The sequence below is a fragment of the Ammodytes marinus genome (genome assembly GCF_949987685.1).
Source record: "Ammodytes marinus genome assembly, chromosome: 24".
NCBI classification, from domain to species: domain Eukaryota; kingdom Metazoa; phylum Chordata; class Actinopteri; order Uranoscopiformes; family Ammodytidae; genus Ammodytes; species Ammodytes marinus.
In genome coordinates this window covers 1,062,556-1,086,054 of record NC_137228.1, presented here as the reverse complement: position 1 = coordinate 1,086,054, position 23,499 = coordinate 1,062,556, and the positions used below count along the sequence as shown (strand labels likewise).

Below are 23,499 nucleotides of genomic sequence, written 5' to 3'. Positions count from 1 at the left end.
AGGTATCGCTGTTTACGGATGAATTTCGCGAAAGTGCCACGGTGGAACGATGCAGCTCAATTCACAGAACAAGTGGATGTCAAGTTTTTTAATGTGCGATGTGTGGTTGGCGAGTTATGAGCAAAAGCAGATTGTCAGCCTTGACAAAATGGCCGCCGGAGCTAATTGCACAATGTAATGTCAATGGACATGCTAACATTCCCGCCTTTTTTCTTTGACGGAAAAAAAAAAATCTAATTTTATTAAAAAGTCCCTTAAACATTACTATTTCTTGGCCATATTTTTCATATAGACTTGGGTATGCCCCTTGATGGTTTCCCGTGAGTTTTAAGAAAATTCCTCTGGCCAATTAGGAGATATAAAATTTCCTAATTTATGGCGCCCCCTTATGGCAAAATTCTCCAAATTTTTTATTGAACGCAATTAAGGGTAGCCCCAACATATGTCTAAAATTTGGACATGATCCGACTTATGATTTTGGATTTATGAATTTTTTCGTAAAACGTAGCTAATCAACAAATATTTAAAACGCTACCGTTTCGTTATCCATGGTCGGATCAAAATTCTTTCGTATGATTTCTTTTCGTGTGGGTCGGTAGATGTTCTGTGCAAAGTTTGGTGTCAATTGTCCAGAAATTGTGGGAGGAGTAACGAAAAGTCAGTTTTGCAGTTTTCGCGATTTTGCGAAAAATCTATAATATCGCAAATGGGCGTGGCCTATGCCAAATGATGCAGCTGACTCCAGTGCATCTGTGGATATAAAGTTTTTGACGGTGGGACGTTCGGTGTGGGAGTTATGACCCCAAACGCGTTTTCCTTCGTTGTAGCGCCACCTAGTGGCCGGCATGTCTGAATTTTTGTCGTATGCGTAGTCCGGACGGACCTGGATCTAGTCATGCAATTGGCATGTCTGCACCCTTTACGGTTTGGGCTGTGCACGCAGTTTTAGGGAGGTACAAATAATAATAATAATAAAAAAAATCCTTACAAAAACAATAGGGTTCCCTGCCCCGCAGGGCTTGGGAACCGCGTTGCTTTGCATACAGCGGTCCCAGCCTGCTCGGGCTTGGCCCCCTAATAATAATAATCGCCACAAAAACAATAGGGTTCCCTGCCCCGCAGGGCTTGGGAACCGCGTTGCTGTGCAAAACGCGGTCCCAGCTCCTGCTCGGGCTTGGCCCCCTAATAATAATAGCTTGTTTATATAGCGCCTTTCATGAAACCCAAGGACGCTTAACAAAGACATAAATAAACACAACAAATGTAACAGTAGCTAGAGGCCATAGGCCTTGGTGAGGAGGTGGGTTTTGAGGAGTCTTTTGAAGGTGTCCAGAGATGGTGCGTTGCGGAGCTCTATGGGGAGAGAGTTCCAAAGTGTGGGGGCTGTCACACTGAAGGCTCTGTCCCCAAAAGTTCGCATTCTTGTGTGAGGGATGGAGAGCTGACCCGTGCCTGAGGATCTAAGGTTCCGGGCCAGTGACTGGCCAATCACAGTTCAGTATCTTTTTGTAGACTACATCATGGTTCATTGAAATGCGCGTTGAGAGTCGTAATGAAAGCAGTGTTTATTTAAGACTCAATATAATAAACCTAATATAAAATATATTTTTTAATGAAAGGCCAGTGGACAACCGATGCGTGGGCGTTTTGACAGGCGGAGCAACAAGCGGGTGCACTCTCGCTCCGTTGGCAGAGCTGCATACCGTCCGCCTGCGAGTCGACAAATCAATCGACTTACTTTGCCCCCTTTCTTTCTTCCCACAGCAGAGGTTGAGGTGCAGAAAATGATAACTGCGCTTTTCCTTTATCTGCCGCCGTAATGTTACAGTATTTGCATCCAAGCCCCAATGGTAATACAAATGAGAGGCGTTATTTAAACGCTGTGAATGCGTCTCCGGTGATTGTGTCGGTTGTAGACAGAAACGAACGGAGGGACTCCGCTCACTGTACAGTTCCTATAGTCGCGCAGTTTGGCACTGTGTTTTCAGGCTCGAGACATTCAATCAGATCGCGGAAGTCTTTCCCATTGAAATCGCTAACGGGGAGAATATCCCCGGTTATTATTTTAGCCACAAACCACAGTTCATCTGCGCGGCGGCTCACTCGCTGGCGAGATCACACGGTGAAACGCTGCTGTGATCGGACGAAGGCATTGTGTGTTTCTAAGGTGATTTAACGTCATAGTCTTAGACGAGCGTTTAACTTATGCGGCATATTTTGCACTGCATTGTTTTTTATCAATAGTTTGAAAAAATGGTCCCACACCGGACTCTTATGTGAAGCTGACACTTCATGGAGAAGTGACACTCCTGCAGCGCGCTCACGACCAGACGTGAACTCACATACACGGTGAAATCTCCCAAAATCTCCCTAAAAAAACAGCATAACCCACTGATTTTCGGATTTCTATTCTATCTTTAAAGTCAACTTGAGCGCAAGTGGAAAACCGGTCATTTGGTCGACACATTCACATCCCTAATGCATATAGAGAAAGTAATAAAAACAGCCTACCACACCACAAAGAATGATCAGACCTTCATCTCTTATTTTTTTTTTATGTTTGAACATGACTTCTGCAGGTGAACTATTCATTAAACTGCCCAAATTCAAGAATAAAAACAACCATCAAACTACTGGACTTTAAAATACTGGCCGACTCTTTCAACATACTTTCAGTTGTAGGCTTCTAATTCAATATGTTTGCCTGGTTTTATATTATGTGTATGAGCAATATCAACATTTCATATAATTAACTAAAAGAAAAATAACCAAATCTAAAGGGAAGATCTATACTGTTACAGTATAGATATTCCCTTTAGATCTGGTTATCTTTCTAATACAGGTATTATAATTATTGACACTAAATTATGAAGAAAAAAAAAGTGTGTGCAGGGCCAGTGAAAATATACAAGGGGCCAGTAAAACTCAGAATCACTGGCCCGGCGGGCCAGTAGGAAAAAAAAGTTATGTTGAACCCTGCTGTTTTAAGGTACACTGTAAGAAATTTCCCTGGAAAAAAACATTAATCAACTGGCAGCAGGGTTGCCATTTTAATACTGTTAAATTAACATTATTTTACTGTCACTAAAATTGACAGGATTATACTAGGGCTGCAACTAACGATTATTTCAATAATCGATTAATCGGTCGATTATTTTTTCGATTAATCGATGAATCGGATAAAAAAATATAAACATTTGTAAATGCCGCATCTTTATTCAAAAACTGAACATTACTTCAAATTCACAGTGCAGACTGAAGTGTCAAAACACCAGGTTATTGCTCCAACGCCCCAGAACTATTAAAAGTAATATTAAATGATAAAAAATTAATAATAAACTTAACTAGGATAACACAAAAAAAAAACATACAATGTATGATATACATTTATACAGTATATAAGGGATGTCCATGGTAAACCAGTCCACCGCTAATATTTTTAACCGGTAAATACTAACAGTTAAAAAAATTAAATCATCTTAATTTCTCTCAGATGACAGGAGATTGTTAATTTGTATTGATATTGATACCATTTTCAAGACTCCTTAACGATCCAAGTCTTTATTGATATCACAATTGATAATTTTCTATTATTTTGTTGAAATAGAACTTGTATTATTGCTTTAATTGCTGATATGATCATAGCTCAAGATAGGACATTAAACAGGTCATAATTCCATCTTTACTATCTATTTTATATTGCTGGGAAAACAAGTTTTGCCAAAATCTCAAATTTCTTTTTTTTTTGTGTTGCATTTGAACACATCAATCATATTACTGAGCCGGCCTGAACACATCACAGTTGACATGTTTGCTACTTTCTTTAAGCTAACTAGCTCTATATCCTTCCGATTTTAACATGGATTTAAAATCTGGATTACTATTTTTAACTGACAGGACTTTCTGAACCGTTCGGTTGTGTGATTACTGCCGCTGCTTTGAATGACTGTTGATGCGCCAATGCCGACTCTCCGAGCCCGTCTGCACACAGTCTGCAGCAGCAGCAGCTGACTGAGTTTTTGGACTAGACGGATACTGAGTTGAAGGAGTTTTTTTTAACCCAAAAGAAAGCAAAGGTACAACACTTTTATATAGGCCTGCAGTCCAGTGTTAGATATGACCAAAATACAAGCTGTGGCCGCTCACACTATAGCTTTCCCGCACGTGAAGCGAGCCTCCACGTGCGGAAGGCTCGCTGTGGGCGTGCATGAACCTGTCGGTGTCCGGATGTAAACAGTGCCGCGCCTGCAAGTGACTTATTAATCGCGCGACTCAACGAATCGATGACTAAATTCGTTGCCAACGCTTTTAGTAATCGATTTTAATCGATTTTATCGATTCGTTGTTGCAGCCCTAGATTATACTGTTAATGAAAAAAGGGATGAACCTGGACTAAATGTTTGTTATGTTGCTGTTTGCACCGTGAGCGAAGGGGATGTTATATTTCATTGGGCAGATGTGTTTCATTCCATATGTAAGTTTACTATGTCCCCTATTTGTTCAAATGCTAAACACAGAGAGGAGCTTCTCTTTGTTACTTCAAGACACTTGTCATAATATATCAAGTTCAATGGAATGATTAATTTCTATTGTAAATTGTCTCCTGAGTTGAACTCGGGATCTTGCTTAAGATTTCCACAAACCGTTTGTTATAACCAAAAATAACGATTAGTTCACACAGAAATGCTTTATTTAAACAAAATGCATAGTGAGGTAATGGAATGCAACATCCCCTTTACTGAGGGTGCAAATAGCAACATAACAAACGTTTAGTCCAGTGCAAGTCATTGTGGGAAAGGGGGCGTCTCTACAATACACTTTGTTGTGCTTACTTGATTTATCGAAGGCAATCCGTTTCCTTCATTCTACTGAGTAAACATAACTTCAGTCTAGGGGTGTACGGTATAAACGGTACAGAAGGTAAACCGGTATGAAGTTGTGCTATGATATGGATTTTGACGCTACCTTGTCACCGGTATAGCAGTTATAAAGCAGTGATGAGCGCTGCCACACAATGAATGCAGGCGGCCGCTGCGTCGCACGTGCACAATACATCCATGACAATGCTGCTAGATCCCGTGTCATTCACAAAAATAAATTGTAGTAGAGGAAACTGGTGGATGTAGGCTATGTTACAGTGCTGATCGGCTAATATCACTTGTTTTACTTCAGAAGTGTCGGCCAAAACACAGCCAATACACCGCCCAAAATGTCAGAATATGAAGCATGAGACGATGACACGAGTGTTAACAGAATTTAATTTGCTTTATTGTATAATATTTTAATGCACAATACATGCTTTCTGGCTGTTGAACTAAACTTAAAGAACTCCAAAGTGTTTTGCTACAAGTTGTTGTTTAGCCTTGAAGAAGAAACTGCCTAATAAGATTTTGGCACATACAGAGGTATGACGCATTCATGTGCACAGTAGTTTCACTCCCCATATTCTGTTATCAGACATTGTATGAAGGATAACACCAGCTGAGATGAATTTCTGGGAATATCTGCCTAATTAAAATGTTTCTGCTTTCGCCAGCAAAACGGGCTGGACACACAAACCGAGTGTATACGCCTACACATTTCACTACATATAATCTCTGTACAATGGTCCTTCGAGTTGCCGGATCCAACATCTTCTTCTCTGGACAAGAAGAGCCTGCACGTGAAGACGGGGGAGTCTGGGACTCTCCACAGAAGACCTCCAGCCCGTTGCTACAGGGAGAGGCCGTCAGCAGACTCGACTTGGACGGAGGAGGGGTGACGGAATCCAGAGCCTGAGCGAGTCGAGGCTTTCTTGAAATCAGGTGAATATTAACAGCTGATTTTGTTTTGTTTTGTTATGTTTGTCAATAGTCTACAACTGCAGAGTAGACTTATTAGTTTTGTTTAGAATACATCACATAGGGTGTTCTAGTTTTAAATTGGTGAATTTTGTTAATCAATTGGAGGGAATAAGGGTGTTCACCCTGTTTAAATAGATTACTGGGTAATTTGATATTAGATTTTACATTTTAAAAATGTAATTACATAATATGGATAATGATAAGATAGACATTAGAAAAAAAAAAGAGACTGGTGAAGAAAAGTCTCCTCCACCCCTTCCTGTGTCTCTTTCCATTGAGACCCAAAACCCCGGCTCCTCAGCTGCTCTTCTGCTGGCAGGTCCAGAGAATCAGATAAAGAACAGTAAAGAGAAAGGTGGTGGCCAAAGAGATGAATAAGAGAATGTTGTTGAAAGTGTAAGAGGAAAAAGATTGTTTGGAACTGATTGTTTATGGATGTTATAAAGAAAGAAAAAGTATGTAGGGGAAGGGAGATAAAAGGTTTTAGTAAGTGTGCATACAATTGTTATGCTGTTATGATGGGTTATAAAATGCTCGTCTCCTAAAGATGACCAGAGTTCTGACTAAATTGCTAAACGCTTTAAAGTTTAGAGCTGAATATCTTGCCAATCCAAGCCCCATAGTGAACCTTAAAGATTAAAGGTACAGTCAATCATTTAAAGTCCCAGCATAAACTTACAAAAAGCGTCCTTTTGTGTTCTTTTTATGAAAATGTTCACTAAAAAGAATTGTTCAATGCTTTTGATTTGAACTACAAGTTAAAAGGGATTTGTGTGCTGAACAATGTGATCATAATGTGTTATGTGATAGATGAAATGCATATTTGAAAAGAGAGAAGGAGAGAGCACATGTAAAAAATGTGTGTGGGAGACGCAGTCTCTGTGAGGTGAAAAATGGGAGTATCTGAAGGAAAATGTGTGTGTGTGATTCAGTCCCATTCAGAAAAGGGAGGGCCTGCCTGCCTGTGTGTGCTTGAATGCTGCCCAAACACAGACAAAAAATGTGAACTGAAGAATGAAATCAAACCTATCCTAAAATGTTGTTGTGCGTTAATTGTGACATCTAGAGCAAGCAAAATGGATAGGATGATATTTTAGAAACAACCCTGGCAGAATGATGAGCATTTCTTTTGAGAACATGTTACTGCTCAAATTCATTCTGTTTCAGATGCAAGGAGAAGACGAAGCTGACCATTCTTCAATAAGGACAATTGGACACTGAGGAACAATCTGAATAGGTTATGGTAATACCTAACCATTCCCCCAGTGACTGTGATATGAAGGACACTTTGCGTCAGAATGCCACAAAAGGACTTGTTGACCATCAAGACGATCTTGGTTCCTGTTCCCTGGCTTCTACAAAGACTGTCCTCTCTGAAACTGTACATAGACTGTTGCACCAGTACACACACTTGCATTTTCACAACTGTGATGTTGATGTACTTGATATTATTCTGCTTGACTGAAATATATTTACTCATATGCTTTGCCCTTTTGCTTTGAAGTGTTGCAAAAAGTTGCATTAAATATTATAAAAAGGGTGGAATGTTAACAGAATTTAATTTGCTTTATTGTATAATATTTTAATGCACAATACATGCTTTCTGGCTGTTGAACTAAACTTAAAGAACTCCAAAGTGTTTTGCTACAAGTTGTTGTTTAGCCTTGAAGAAGAAACTGCCTAATAAGATTTTGGCACATACAGAGGTATGACGCATTCATGTGCACAGTAGTTTCACTCCCCATATTCTGTTATCAGACATTGTATGAAGGATAACACCAGCTGAGATGAATTTCTGGGAATATCTGCCTAATTAAAATGTTTCTGCTTTCGCCAGCAAAACGGGCTGGACACACAAACCGAGTGTATACGCCTACACATTTCACTACATATAATCTCTGTACACTGTTCATTCGATGTATTCAACCATGTATCAAGCCAGGTACATTGTTGATTCCCTTGTATGCTGTTTGCAAGTAAATTCACCTGCTTCCAAGAAGGCCTGACTCAGTTTCAATTATTCAAACACTTGGGTAGTTTGATGAAATAATTCTAGTAACAACGAGGAGTAAAGGTGCGAACACACTAGGCATTTTACACGCGTAAGATTTACGTGCGTAACGCAGCTAAAATGTTGCTTGATCATTTTGTGTGAAAAATGGTTATACACGCGTAACGTGCCTAGTCTCCCTCCCGATATTGTATTTATCAACCATGGCTGATCAGACCCGACACAACAGCGTGCATGTCCGCACAAAAACAACAACAACACGGCCAACAACTGTGCCAAAAGACAAACTGAACAGCACAAATAGCCTAGCATTAAAACAGCATTGCATATTCACGGCAGATAACAAACACAGTTACAGCAGCATCGGTGCACGGCGGCACAACATAAAGGCAAGTAGCCAAAATTACCCTACCTGGCTGTGACAGGGGACCGTGGCTGGCATAGATCAACACCGGTGCTTCGCTCTACTTGTCGTGAAAGTCCCGCGGACAGTCGTCATGTTTGGGTTCATAATATGAGGCGCTAGCCGCCCGCACACAACAGGGTGAGTTAACTAATGCTATACGGCGCTAACTTTGTTTATCGGCTAAAGCACAGCCGCACATATTCACTGAATTAGCCAGGAAGTCCATTCTCCTGGTTTACTTTCCCCACGTCTTCTAACCCCGAGCGGCTTCATACAGCACCGGCCGCCCGCAATACATTTTTCTCCTCGGTGTCTCTCATCAGCCTCTGTGTACAGTACACTGTTCTCCGACCCTGCCAATGTATGTGACGTCGGGTCAAGCTCAACGCTGATTGGCCAACGCAGCTAATCGTCTCGCGTAGGAGCAACAAAAGTTCAATTTTTTGAACTCCTCGCGTAGCTGCGTAATATATACGCACGTAATATATACGCGCGTAAAAATTTTGCTTTAGCGCGAGTGACGCATTTACGCGCCATGTACGCGCGTAAACTAATGGTTCCCTATGGAAAAACGGCCGATTTCATACGCGTCTGTACGCGTGTAAAGTGCCTAGTGTGTTCGCACCTTAAGGATGTATCCGCCGTTTATTTCCTTCTTTAACATGCACAGCAGCATACAGATCCCGGGAAAAGAACATTATAGCAATACGCTCGTGATGAGACATTAAACAGCTGCTGCGAACGGCGAATCGCGACCGTTTAATAACGTGCAAAAATTATAACTTATACAGCGATCGGGAAACCCCATGCTGCACTTACTCAAACAGGTGATGCAAAACAAACTCAGGGGAAGCACGTTTCAACCGTGGAATGATAGTTTACTGCGCCAACTTGCACGCGAGGGGAGAAGGGAGGGACAAGGAAAAGGAAACTTCACCTAACAGACGCTCCGGCTGACTAACGTCACAGCCGCTGACTGACAGCTATAATGTCATCCGCACTGAACAACTCACATCTTAAAACACTATACAAAAATAACAAACACTGTGACCTATAAAGAGCGATCAGTTTTTCATACTGCGACCGTGAGCGTGTTGAACACTGGTTTACGCGCGCCTCAAGATGGTCGGGCTCGTTCTCGTCACTCACAGCCTGCTGAGAAATGCTCCTCGCGGTGTACAAAGAATTGCATCCGCGAGGGGAAAAGCTTCATCCAGTCATGACATAAAGAGCGACCAGTCTGACAAACTACAAACGTAAGCGAATGTTGAACAACACTTACGCGCGCCTAGAGAGGGCCAGGCTGCGCTCCTCACTCACAGCCTGGTGAGAAATGCGTCCTCGCGATGAAGCTTGTCCACTCGCGGAAACTGTTCTGTGCGCGCGTGGTTTTCATGTCAGTTTTTATAAAAAATAAGCACCACACAAGGAGTTTAAACTGAAATGAAAGTTAAGAGATGATAGAACCATAAACAGATTGTAAAAGAAAAGGCAGCCACCAGAGCATCAGCAGCATCCCCAGTTAGTCATAGTCAAATCAAACTTACTATATAGAGTCAGCATAGAGTGCTTTACATATAAAAACATATTGACCCCCTCCCATACCCATCCACAGAGCAGAACATTGCAGATTGCACAATTAATGTTGTTTAAATCCCTCTGTATGGGAGACCGGGGGCAAGTGTAACACTTGTTTTTTGATTAGTCAAAAACATCTTGTACAATTTGGATAATTTATTCTGTGTTGTGTTACTGTGCTCTACTAGTTAATACAAATTGTATTTATTTTATAAGCAATAGATGTCCTATTAATACAAGAGTATAGGCCTATAGTAATAGCAAGTATTTTACCTCTTCACAAGCATTCATTTAAAGATAAATGAAAATACCGTGATATAATACCGTTACCGTCTATGCTTCAAATTATACCGTGATATACATTTTAGGCCATACCGTACAGCCCTACTTCAGACTAACTTGCTTTAATTACGTTAACTGCACTTTCCATTTCCAAGTAAATATAACTCAACTTTAAGTAAACTTAACCAGAGGATATAAAGTAAACAACACTTATTAGTTAAGATGTGGATGGATGAGGATTAATGAAGAAAATTGTATAAGCTTCACATGTGCAGGCAGCTCATGTCAAGTTGTCCCTTCTAAGTTTGATGGTAAATCAACAGGAAAGTTCAGTATTTTTGAAAAACATTACCGTTCCGTAACATAACAGCAAAGGACTGTCATTTAACAGACTGCCTTTTATATTAACAGTTAAATGCTGTTTTTATAAATAACAAGTTAATGCTGTTGAAATCCTGCTGTAAATTTACAGCAATTGTTTACAGTGTACCACATAAAAGACTGCATTGTCATTTAGTTAAACAGGGTTCGACATAACGTATAGCCCGATGGCCCGGGGCCAGTAAAATCATATGCAGGGCAAGTTGATTGGCCAGTCACTGTCCCGCCCGGGCCAGTGACTGGCCAATCACAGTTCAGTATCTTTTTGTAGACTACATCATGGTTCATTGAAATGCGCGTTGAGAGCCGGAATGAAAGCAGTGTTTATTTAAGACTCAATATAATAAACCTAATATAAAATATATTTTTTAATGAAAGGCCAGTGGACAACCGATGCGTGGGCGTTTTGACAGGCAGAGCAACAAGCGGGTGCACTCTCGCTCCGTTGGCAGAGCTGCCTACCGTCCGCCTGCGAGTCGACTTGCTTTGCCCCCTTTCTTCCCACAGCAGAGGTGTGCAGAAAATGATAACTGCGCTTTTCCAATATGCCGCCGTAATGTTACAGTATTTGCATCCAAGCTCCAATGGTAATACAAATGAGAGGCGTTATTTAAACGCTGTGAATGCGTCTCCGGTGATTGTGTCGGTTGTAGACAGAAACGAACGGAGGGACTCCGCTCACTGTACAGTTCCTATAGTCGCGCAGTTTGGCACTGTGTTTTCAGGCTCGAGACATTCAATCAGATCGCGGAAGTCTTTCCCATTGAAATCGCTAACGGGGAGAATATCCCCGGTTATTATTTTAGCCACAAACCACAGTTCATCTGCGCAGCGGCTCACTCGCTGCCGAGATCACACGGTGAAACGCTGCTGTGATCGGACGAAGGCATTGTGTGTTTCTAAGGTGATTTAACGTCATAGTCTTAGACGAGCGTTTAACTTATGCTGCATATTTTGCACTGCATTGTTTTTTATCAATAGTTTGAAAAAATGGTCCCACACCGGACTCTTATGTGAAGCTGACACTTCATGGAGAAGTGACACTCCTGCAGCGTGCTCACGACCAGACGTGAACTCACATACACGGTGAAATCTCCCATTTAAAAAAACGGCATAACCCACTGATTTTCGGATTTCTATTCTATTTTTAAAGTCAACTTGAGTGCAAGTGGAAAACCGGTCATTCGGTCGACACATTCACATCCCTAATTCATATAGAGAAAGTAATAAAAACAGCCTACCACACCACAAAGAATGATCAGACCTTCATATCTTATTTTTTTTTTTATGTTTGAACATGACTTCTGCAGGTGAACTATTCATTAAACTGCCCAAATTCAAGAATAAAAACAACCATCAAACTACTGGACTTTAAAATACTGGCCGACTCTTTCAACATACTTTCAGTTGTAGGCTTCAAATTCAATATGTTTGCCTGGTTTTATATTATGTGTATGAGCAATATCAACATTTCATATAATTAACTATAAGAAAAATTACCAAATCTAAAGGGAATATATATACTGTTACAGTATAGATATTCCCTTTAGATCTGGTTATCTTTCTTTATTTTTCTAATACAGGTATTATAATTATTGACACTAAATTATGAAGAAAAAAAAGTGTGTGCAGGGCCAGTGAAAATATACAAGGGGCCAGTAAAACTCGGATCCACTGGCCCGGCGGGCCAGTAGGAAAAAAAAGTTATGTTGAACCCTGGTTAAATAGTTCTTCTTTTTTATTTATTTAACCTGAACCATTTATAATTAACTTAATTATAATTAGATTAAGATGCAATGATATAAATTATAATAATTGATGTTCAATATTGCAGGCTATATTTATACAATTGATTATCGATGGCAGATGACGTTGCAAGTGTGGGTCAAATAAATTCACTTTGTACTTATCACTATATCGAGGTGCATCTAAAACAAAATTCAATATCAATGAAAAATTCCTTTTTTCTGTAATTGAATTCAAAAAGTGAAACTTAAATATATTCTAGAAATTCATTACACATGGAGTGAAATTAATCTATAATAAACATACTTTTCAGAAGGTCGACATTTCTGTATTATAAATCCTTTTTCTGATTGGTTGTATGTAACATTCTAATATTTTGAGATACTGCATTTTTTATTCCATGATCAATCAATCATCCAAAAAAAGGCCTGACATATTTCACTTTGTGTAATGAATCTATGAAAGTGTCACTTTTTGAATGGACTTTCCATGATATTCAATTTTTTAGATGCACCTGCAGCAGACTGCTCACTGTCAACTATTTTATCATAAAACAATGCAGGGACATCAAGAACAGTTGGCAGAGAATACATGTCCTGTATGAAATGAACTGCCCCCTCACTTACGGTTTAAACTAGCAAGGCATTGTGGGAAAATGGGCCATCTTTTCCATTTTTCCATCAGTAAATCTGTGTTCGATCTTTGGGTCTACTTCTGAAAGCTGTGGGCTGGCACTTAACATAATTACTTACACCTGGCTTGACAAAGCAGTCCCTTTACATCCTGGATTGGCGTTTATGCAACTGACTAATTCAAAATGCCCAGGCTAGACTTTGTCAAGGCTGGCTTTATCAATCATCCTGGAAGTCTTTATTCCACTTTTATGCAATAGGCCCCGGGAACAACTTACAGCAACAATTTAAGATAAATACCTTCATATCCTTTAACAAATGTAGACATATTATCTTAAATCTGCCAAACTCTACCTGTAACTGTTTTAATGAGGCTATATTGTACTTTCACTCATTTCATTTTAATTGCAGTCATTCTACATCACTGTCTAAATTGTTTTGTCTCTTTATCAGTTGTGTATTTGATGTATTTGCATTGTTTGTGTATGTATTGTTGTTTTTGCTTTGCATTTGATTGACTTGACGTCATTGCAAATGAGGGTCATCCCTCAATCTATCTAAAGTATATATTAAAGTTAAAAAAAAGTATCCAATAATATCAAATAAAATCTAGTAGCTAAAACGACGGTGGCCCGTTTTCCATTTACCAATAGACTACAGGAGGGCTACATGTTTAGCATTAGTTAGCATAGTTTAGCATCAGTTAGCCTTTTCACTGTGGCTCATATGTGTTAGCCAGTGATTCCCCTGATTAACATACCTGCTAAGTAAAACCGGACTTCAGGCTTCCAAACAGCGTCCAGTAGTTTTTGTTGTCGCTCGTTCTCCTTCTTTAAACGACAACGCTCCTCCTCGTGCTCTGATATGGTTCTTTCAAACAGCCCAAATATCTCTTCAGCGGCCGCATTCAGTCGCTGCTTCACCTAGGCTCTCACCATATCCACTTTAGACATGTTTCCCCACAGTCACAACGACTCTGTCTCCACAAACTCCGTCACAAACTCTTCATCAGTATCAAATCTCCTCTCTCAACAAAACAACGGGACTGTGCTGTTTTGGTAACGACCCGAATGCAAAGAGAGGGACATCCGGTTCCGGGGTAACAGGGCGAAAACCTTCAAAATAAAAGTCGGGGATGTCCACAGTGAAGCACAATGTTATTAGTCCAGTTTTATTCAATATATGGGCCATTCTACAAAATTGGTGCAAAACGCTGTCCCCAAACAAAAAAATAATAATTTAAAAAGCATTTAAGTATGCAAATTTTAAATGTTTACTAAGATCCTGCAATTATCTATTGAAACCCAAAATAATATTTAAAAAATAAGTATTCTAAATATATTTAAAATCCTCATTTATAGGGTACTTAACATTGGGAGGTGGCTGTCCCCAACCCCGACTTCTAAATTTCAATTCATGAAAATGATACTGAAATGATTTTTATAAATTTTTCTTTTGGTGTTTTTATAAAGATCTTTTTGATTTTTTTGAAAGTGAAATGTAAAAAAGTACATTGATTTTATATTTTTTTTGTAAATCATGAAAATGCATGTAAAAAATGTTGTCCCTCATTTTTTTGTCACTACCAAAACTTTGTAGGTTTTAGTCCATAGACTGAGACTGATTTAAGCCACACCTCTAATTTTTTTTATCAGTAAGCATTCCTCTGTCCCCCTCATGTTGTGGGTGCATGGTGAGTAGCTAGGTCTCATCATTTTGAAGAAAAGTTGTTCAAAAGTCTGAAAATCAGTGTGTAACTTTAAAAGACGTCACTACCGAACACCTATTTTCTGCACTTAAACAAACTTTTTTTGGTTTTATTGCAGAAAAAATAGTTTTTATGTGTGTGCAATAGTTCAGAAAAGTGCTAGCTAACCATGTGCTGATTATCATCTTTAAGCTAGGTTCAAAGTTAGGCTAAAATTGTCACTACCGAAACAGTCACTACCGAAACATGTGATGACGTTTTGGTATAGCTGGTCATGGTAAAGGTCATGTCACTACCGAAACTGTGCCGTCACTACCGAAACATGAATGTTTTGTCAACTGTGCCGTCACTACCGAAACATGAATGTTTTGTCAAAAATAAAGTATATTGAATTATCAACTTAGATATTGTGATGGTGTTTGGTTCAGTGTGTATTAAAACTAATGAATCCTTAAGTTTGTAATCATTATGATAAACTTTGTGCACTTTACAAAGTAAATTTGGATTCAAAATCCATCGATTCTGATAAATCACGCTTAAACGCTTTGTTAAAATTATATACTTTTTAATTTACCTATGAATTTTGAAAAATACTATTTAAGAAAAATATATTTACAAGGTGGATGTAAAAAAAAAATAAACAAATCAATAAAACTCTTAATTTTATGTGATATTTCATTGTGTTTCGGTAGTGACAAATTTTGGAAGAGGAAAAATGTTCCAAAACTGTCTGAAAATACAAAATGAGAATTAATTGTACAACTACTAGAAATGTGTACCTTGGATATTATACAACTAACATACCTGAAAAGTTAGGGGGAAAAGACACATTTATTTTAAGATGTTTCCAACTGCGACTTTGCACCAATTCTGTAGAATGGCCCATATATTAATGATTGATGATATTTTCTGCAAAGTTGAGAGAGGATTTGGGTTGTCTTTGTGTGTCGATGATGGGGCTATCTGGAACAGAGGGCGCAATGCTGAGTTTATTTTAAAGCAGATTCAGGGCTGCCAAGTTTCACAAAAAGTTTGGCTCGCCTCCCGCTTCGAATGCACAGTGCACATCAAAGCATAACGTTAATACCTTATTATACTATCTATGGTTAATACGCGTTCAGAAAGAGGAAGTCACGGCACTCATGTCTGTTAGCTTTTCAAAATAAGAAATTGAAAATAAAAGTCCCGCAAAACAAATGTTATTTTGGGGATTAATTTCTCCGCATGAGAAATTTGAGGTGTGGCGTGTGAGAGTGTGAACTGGTTGATTTGCGTGTGTCTCACGGCCAAAGAGTGAGACTTGGCAGCCATGAGCAGATTCAAAGAGCATTAGTGTCAGTAGAGGAATGGGGGAACACATGGGGCATCAACATATCTGCCTCTATAAAAGGTATTTGGCTTTTAAAGGAAGTTGCCTAATATTGGTTTGTATATATGTATGTATCTCCACTGGAGAAGGTAAAAGCTTCAAATTGTTTGGGCGTTTGGTTTGAAGAGCGGATGACTTGGGCTGTGCATGTCAGTAAAATGTTGTGGAAGTTTGAAAAAGTTGTGAATGTTATCAGAAGTCTAGCTGGGTGTGAGTGGGGGTCTGACTGGGAGACAATGCTTCTAATTACCCAGGCTATGATTAGGTTTTCTCTTGAATATGGGTGTTGTGTGTATGGCTCTGCGTCTAAATCTGTTCTGGCAAGGCTAGATGTGCTGCAGCCCAGGGCTTTGATGCTTTGCTGTGGGGCCTTTAGAACGTCCCCAGACCCTGCCCTGTTTATTGAAATGGGAGAAATGCCCTTATGGTTAAGGCGCATTAAGTCAGGGCTTCAGTACTGGGTAAAACTAAAGGGGTGTCATGAAACTTTTCCAGCAAGGAGCCTGTTGCAAGAGTCTGACTAAGGCAATAAGTATATATTTTTTTTGTAAATATAAATCAGTGGGCTGGGAGGCTGGGTATGGAACAGGTAAGTGTAGCGGAACATACAAGCTGTCTATCTATTCCATATCGGGTGCTGCTGAGTATTGATCTTGGTTTTCTTCAGGAAAAAGTTAAGAAGCTGGTAATTCCGAAAATAGCAGAACATCTTAATTCAATTAGTGACAAAACTTTGAATTATTTTTACAGATGGGTCTAGAGATCTTGTTAGTGGGAGAGCTGGGTTTGGGATGTATGTGGAGCAGCTTGGGGTGAAGATTGGCAGCCGCATCTCTGATGGGAGCTCTGTTTTCACATCTGAGTTAATGACAATCCTATGGGCTCTATGGTGGATTGAGGAAACCAGACCTAGAGAGGTTATCATCTGTTCTGACTCTGCAGCTGCTCTGGAAGCCTTAAGAGGGGGGAAATCTAAGGCTCGACCTGATATTATTATTAGTGACATTTTAACCGTGTTTTTTAGAATTAGGTTTAGATCTAACATCACCTTTTGCTGGGTTCCTGGACATGCTGGGGTTGGGGGAATGAGCAGGTGGATCAGATTGCGAAACAGAGTTTGAGTAGAGAAGTAGATGTTTATATATCAAAGGGGAGAGTGGAGTTGAGAGAGAGAATTAAAGAGGAAGTAATGAAGGAATGGCAGAGTGGGTGGGAAAAAGAAAACAGGGGTAGACACTATTTCTCTTTACAACCTCAAGTTAGGAAAATATGTACCTGCACATTTCAGTCCCGTAGGGACTCAGTAAAACTGTGTAGATTAAGGCTGGGTCACTGTGGGCTAAATCACTTTTGATTTATTATTGGAAAACATGTGTCGGGTTTATGTCAGTGTGGGATTGCTGAAACAGTGAAGCATGTTTTCCTGGAATGTAGAAAATATAACAGAAAGACATGTTTTATTTGACATGTTTTGTTAGGACTTGGAGTTGAAGCTTTTTCTGTTTTTTCTTTCTTTGGACACAGGAAGAACCATCAACTGATCGCTAAAGCTGCGAACACACCGCACTGGCCGCGCGGCGAGATTACATAGAAAGTCAATGTACTAGCGCGTGGCCCCGCGTCCACCCAAGAATAGGCGGGCGTTTCTGCGGCGCGTGGCCGCTCCTCATCGAAGCTCGTGAATCGAAGGCGCTACCATTTGCGGCGCGGCCAACATATGCCGTCGCCGCGCCACGATAGCCAATCAGCGTTGAGATTGCCCAGTGGTCTGCAAGACGAGGTGGGCGTGTGGAGTGAGGACATTGTGCTTCCAATACATTCTGCAAATATGTGTATTTTGCATCTGTTTAGCTGTTGGTTGTACTTTAGCCAAGGTAGCGCCGGTTAGCATAGTGAAACTCACCCAGCTGTGTGCTGTTCCGGAGGATAATATGAACCCAAACTTGACGGCAGTGTCCGTGTGGAATTCCAATATAGTACAGCGAAGCACCGGTGTTGTCCTCCGCCAGACCCGGCACACTTTCATTTCAGGTAGGCTGATGTCTGCCTTTATTTTTGCCGCTGAGCACACACTGCTGTTGTTATTGTGTTTAGTATGTGTGTGTATTCGCGATCGGGGTGCGTCTTCATGCTGTTTTAATGCTATTTGTGACATGACTGCCGCTGGTTACACAGTGTACATACATCTGTATTTTTTGGCACAGCTGGACCATGTTGTTGTTGTTGTTGCACCGTAAGTGTGTCGGGTCTGATCTCAGAAACGGTGTCGGTGTCAGGAATATATGGCCCAATATGATCAAGCGGCGAGCAACTTGCGTTCACGCGGAAAACCACCGCAGGGGGTCAGTGTGGTGTGTTCGCCAGTACAACCGTTCCGAAAGCAGACCAAATATTTATTTACCGTATTCAAATGATGGGGCTTATAGGCTTTATATATTGGGATAAGAGGAAATGAAATGGCAGATAAGCTTGCAAAAGATGTTACCAAAAACAGCATTATTGATATAAGTATAAATATAGGTAAAACTGAAAATAAAGGCATTATTAAGCAAATACTGAATAGGAGATGGCAAAAGCAGTGGGAGGAAGAGAGGAAAGGAAGATGGTTCTACAGAGTGCAAAGGAAAGTGGGAGAAATGAGATGTGGAGGTAAGAGCAGAAGAGAGGAGTCGGTTCTATCAAGACTGAGATTTGGGCACACAGGTCTGAACAGTACACTGTTTTTAAAGCTCACATATTATGCACTTTGCTGTCAATTTTATATGGTCTAAGTCAGGGGTTCTCAACCTTCTGCAGTTGGGCCCCCCCACCGCCCCTGACAACACCCCCCCCCCCACACACACACACACACACACCACCCTACACAGATAGATAGATAGATAGATAGATAGATAGATAGATAGATAGATAGATAGATAGATAGATAGATAGATAGATGGATAGATAGATAGATAGATAGATAGATAGATAGATAGATAGATAGATAGATAGATAATCTATTATTGTTATTATCACAAGGGCTAGGCCAGTGGCGCACCTTTGAGTTGAACATTGGGTTTAGGGTTGGGGTCCGGAAATTTCTTATATTTTAACGTTAAATGCATCATTCTGGTGCACTTTAAAAGCTAATTATGAGATCGTATCAATGAGACACTGAGGAAATGTTTTTTTTTTAAATCTCCTTAGAAGAGAAGAAAATAGTAGCCTAAATAGAAAATACACAGAAAAAATTCTACAATAGGTATACCTGTTATGAAAAAGCTTCACAAAACAAAGTCTATGATTAATGGGAAACACTGCTGTCTGACAACCCAGTTCAGAGAATGTTTCAACTATTGAGTCAATCAAGATATTAACTTTAAAAAAGGGACCATTTACATTTAACATTGAGAACACATTAAGCACTGTCCTCTCACAGATTTTTTTTTTTTACCATCAAACTCTTGAGTCTGAAATAGTTGGGAAATATAGCCTATAGTTTCAGATAAGAAATCTTCCCAGCCCTTACACTTTCATTTTTGTCCGTTTTGGGAAGAAGGTTGTCTTTAATATTTGGAAAGTGGCCAGCTTTAGCTCAAAATGCTACCTGCGATTAATGTGCTGTGCAGCCTGAACGCGGAGTTGTGTGTGTCTCAGTGGCGATTCCAGGAAATTTTGACTGGGGGTGGCCAAGGTGGGCCACAGAGCTAGAGTGGGGTGGCCAAGGTGGGCCACAGAGCTAGAGTGGGGTGGCCAAGGTGGGCCATAGAGCTAGAGTGGGGTGGCCAAGGTGGGCCACAGAGCTAGAGTGGGGTGGCCATCGCACCCCTGAATGAATAGCATGTGATATGCTGTACAGCCAATTCAAAGATGATTTATAATCCCAAATGCCCAAATCATGTTAGTATCCATTGTAATGTTTGTCAGAAAACTAAACCCCTGAAGGGGGGTCTGGGGGCATCCCCCCCAGAAGATTTTTTTGTGTTTTTAACATGTAATCTAAGCATTCTGGTGCATTCTGGCGAAGATAATAAATATTATTTCAGTTCAGATGAATAGTAAAATTAGCAAGACAACATAACTTGCTAGCAGCCAGATGCCTAACAACTGGACAGAGGGACAGATGACAACTAGCTTTTGACCAAATATCTTGCTAAAAAAATAAACCTTTATTTATGAAATTCTGCCCTTAATAAGAACATGTTACACTTGCTAACTACAAACTTAAATTTTTTTATTCAGATTTCAAATCTGCTGGGACACGTGCCCATACATGTGCATGGGTGGCACGCATGTCACAAGCACACTTATGCTGTTTTCAAGACCTTTGCTGAACAGAGACCAGTTCTAGTGGCGACAGTCCTACCATTAATTTAGTAGTTGAAAATTGCAAACTGATCTCATATCAGTGGATTGGAGTGTTTGTGTGATGAACTTGGCAACTACCTATCAAAAAAAGTTAAGAAAGAAAAAAAATACATATAATCTCTGAACTAGGCTACATATCAAGAAAAAAAATTAAATTCCAAAAAAAAAAAAAAAAATATATAGGGGAAGGTGGGGTGATTTGTGCAACTTTTTACTCAAAGTGATTTTAAAGTGAGGCCTTGACAGTTATGTCTCCAACTCAAATATGTACATATATTTCAGGATGTTGTGCATCCCTGGCAATAAAAACTTTGGATCTGGAATAAACTGTTTAAGAAATATGGCTTTCGGAAAAAAAGTTGTCTTGTCGCACAAATCACCCCACGTAGTGGGGTGATTTGTGCGTCATTGTGTCACAATGACAAAGTCACCATCATCATCTTTCTGGCCATCTGAACTCTCATCAGTGGTGTCGTTAAGTGGAATTGAGATGTCACTCTCTTCTGAGCTACTGTAGACAATCACTTTCTTTTGGTGACCAGCGTATACAGCCATGCCACTGGCACAACTCTCAGAAATGTACTTTGCACTAGTTGCTCCGTGCTTGTGGAACCAACTGCCACCTGACAAATGTGATTCCCCCTACATTTCTGCCTTTAAATCAAGGCTCAAAACCCATATGTACACCCTGGTGTTTCCTCCCCATTAACTATCTTACCTCTGCACTACTATCTGTGTTTATGTGGATGTATGGGCTTTACGTCTTTTATTTTGGTTATTGTTATTGTACCTTCATTGTTTACCTACTGAATGCACTATGTACAGCACTTTGGACAGTGCAAACTGTCATAAATGTGCTTTTATAAATACATTTTACTTACTTACTTACTTATAACTCACCCAGGCCCTTGCGCACAAATCACCCCATCCCCAGAATTTTGGATAATAGGCATGATGCAGCAATTTAGGGTTGACATTGTGCTAACTATATAGACTCAAAGTGTAGCATACCAAAGCACTAAAACATGTGTCAAATGTTTTCAAACGTGTCTATAATTGTTCAGACACAATAATCGAAAAACCTTGATCATGGAAATTTTACTTTGAAAGGCAAAACACAGTTTTTTGAGCTTAAATGTGCTTATATCTTATTCCTTGTGTCTCCCTTCTTTACAGGATGAGTCAAATGGATGGCTCTTCTTAAATATGTGGTCACATTTCCAATTTCTTCCACGGTTTTCTAGAAACAAGGGGTTTTGCAACTTCCAAAATGCACAAATCACCCCACCTTCCCCTATTAAGATTTTTTTTTTTTTTTTTTTTCATCCCCCTCGCACCCCCCCGGTAGAGTGTCCGCGCCCCCCTGGGGTTGAGAACCACTGGTCTAAGTAGTCCCTAATACTTATTTTTTTAGATGTTTGCTGAAAAACTTGTTCAGATCATTTATTGTAGCAAGCCTCTATACCCTGATTGTCCTCTGGTCTCAGGATGACCTATATTTGTGCGATCTGGCTGGCCCCTCCCACCTCTCTGTCGGGCTTTCTTTATATGTCCATGGGGCTCTCCCACCGTCTCTGCCGTGCTCTCGCGATACTAGAGAGACACTGCGTGACTGCGAACACAGTGTTTACCCGGCCGGAGCTAAGCAATACTTTGAACAGTTTGACATGACCTGACATGATTAAAACCAGTGAAAACAGTAGCTTCAAAGTTTGATTTCTACAGGAATATCTTCCCATCCTTTGTCATGTTAAAAACGAGTAATTTTCAGACTGCTGTGGGGAATATAAACAGCGTGTTATGAGCAAAACTTGGTGCTACAACCGAAGCTACATGGGCGCTAACGCTAAAAATAAGACTCAGACGATAAAATAAACTAAAAATACCACACAAATCAGTGAAAAAAATATCTTCAAATTTGACTTCCACACTATTAAGTTACAATCCTTTGTCCTGTTAAAAACGAGGCATTTCCAGACTGGTGTGGGTAATAGAATTATGTTTGTATGAGCAAAAGCTGATTGCTTGTCTCGAAGCTAGCTCGGAAGCTACCGGCTAAAAATACCACACAAATCAGTGAAAAGAATATCTTCAAAGTTGACTTCCACACTATTAAGTTCCAATCTTTTGTCCTGTTAAAAACGAGGCATGTCCAGACTGGTGTGGGTAATAGAATTATGTTTTTATGAGCAAAAGCTGAATGCTTGTCCCAAAGCTGTACACCAGTCAGGCAAAAATACCAATAAAAAAATTTCTTTCAGTTTCACTATTTGAAAAAACCCACAAGTAGCTTCCTATCCGTTGTGTTATTAAAAACGAGGCATGGACTGCTATGGTTAAGATAAATTAGTGGAGTATGAGCAAAAGCATTCTGTGTTGGTGTATGTCACATTCAGGCTGTAGACTACTATGGGCATCTTGTCGCTTAGCGGGGAAAGCAACATGGCTGTCGCTCGGAAAATTTCCTAGAGGATCTCGGGGCCATGGACCAATAAGAAATGGGGGGGGGGAGGAGTTATCATAGACTAGTGCACGGTGGACGTTTCTGGGGGGGAAGCATGGACATATGAAGAAAATATGGGGATGTGGCTGTGCCGACTATTACGTAATAGTCGGCGAGAATTCTGACTGGAGTATATTGGGGGGGAGGGGTGGGGGTTTCAGAAAGGGGGAGAGTGAGAAAAGGAGAAATTGTTATTTTCTTTTATATTTTGGCAGTCTCTAGGCACACCGTGGACCCATGGATATGTTGGAACACATTTAAAAAGTGCATTTAGCATAATATGTGACCTTTAATATGAAAACATGAAACAGGCAGATGTGAATGTGGGCCAGAAGAGACTGTAGAACATGTTATAATGCAGTATGAGAGATATGAGGAAGGCAGAAGGCAGATGATAAAAAAAGAAAAAGTAAGTTTTGATTTAATAGTCATTTTACAAAATAATTCCAATAAGTGTCATCAAATTCTATTTCATTTTCTTAGGGCAACTGATTTGTTTTTGAAAATATAGGTTATACATTATTTGAATTATTTTCTTTTTATTTTCTTTTTTTTGTTGAAGCGAGGTTGTTATTTATTCTACACGCCATACCAGTAGATGGCGGTAATGCATATTTAAGTTGTTTGCCAACCGCCAAAAAACAATACACAAGAAGGAGAAGAAGAAGAAGAAGAAGAATCTGATCAGGAGCT

General features: G+C 39.9%; 1 protein-coding gene across 1 annotated transcript in view; it reads right to left on the bottom strand.

The window, feature by feature from the left end:
* The window catches only part of LOC307269618 (uncharacterized protein), a gene marked incomplete at both ends in the record, with an annotated part of 33,806 nt that extends 17,018 nt beyond the window's left edge, over positions 1–16,788 (bottom strand). The window contains 2 exons of the mRNA XM_080052616.1: positions 13,640–13,802; positions 16,705–16,788. Coding sequence (XP_079908742.1) covers positions 13,640–13,802; positions 16,705–16,788 — 247 coding nt within the window. The remainder of the gene's footprint in view (positions 1–13,639; positions 13,803–16,704) is intronic.
* Between the last annotated feature and the right edge of the window lie 6,711 nt (positions 16,789–23,499).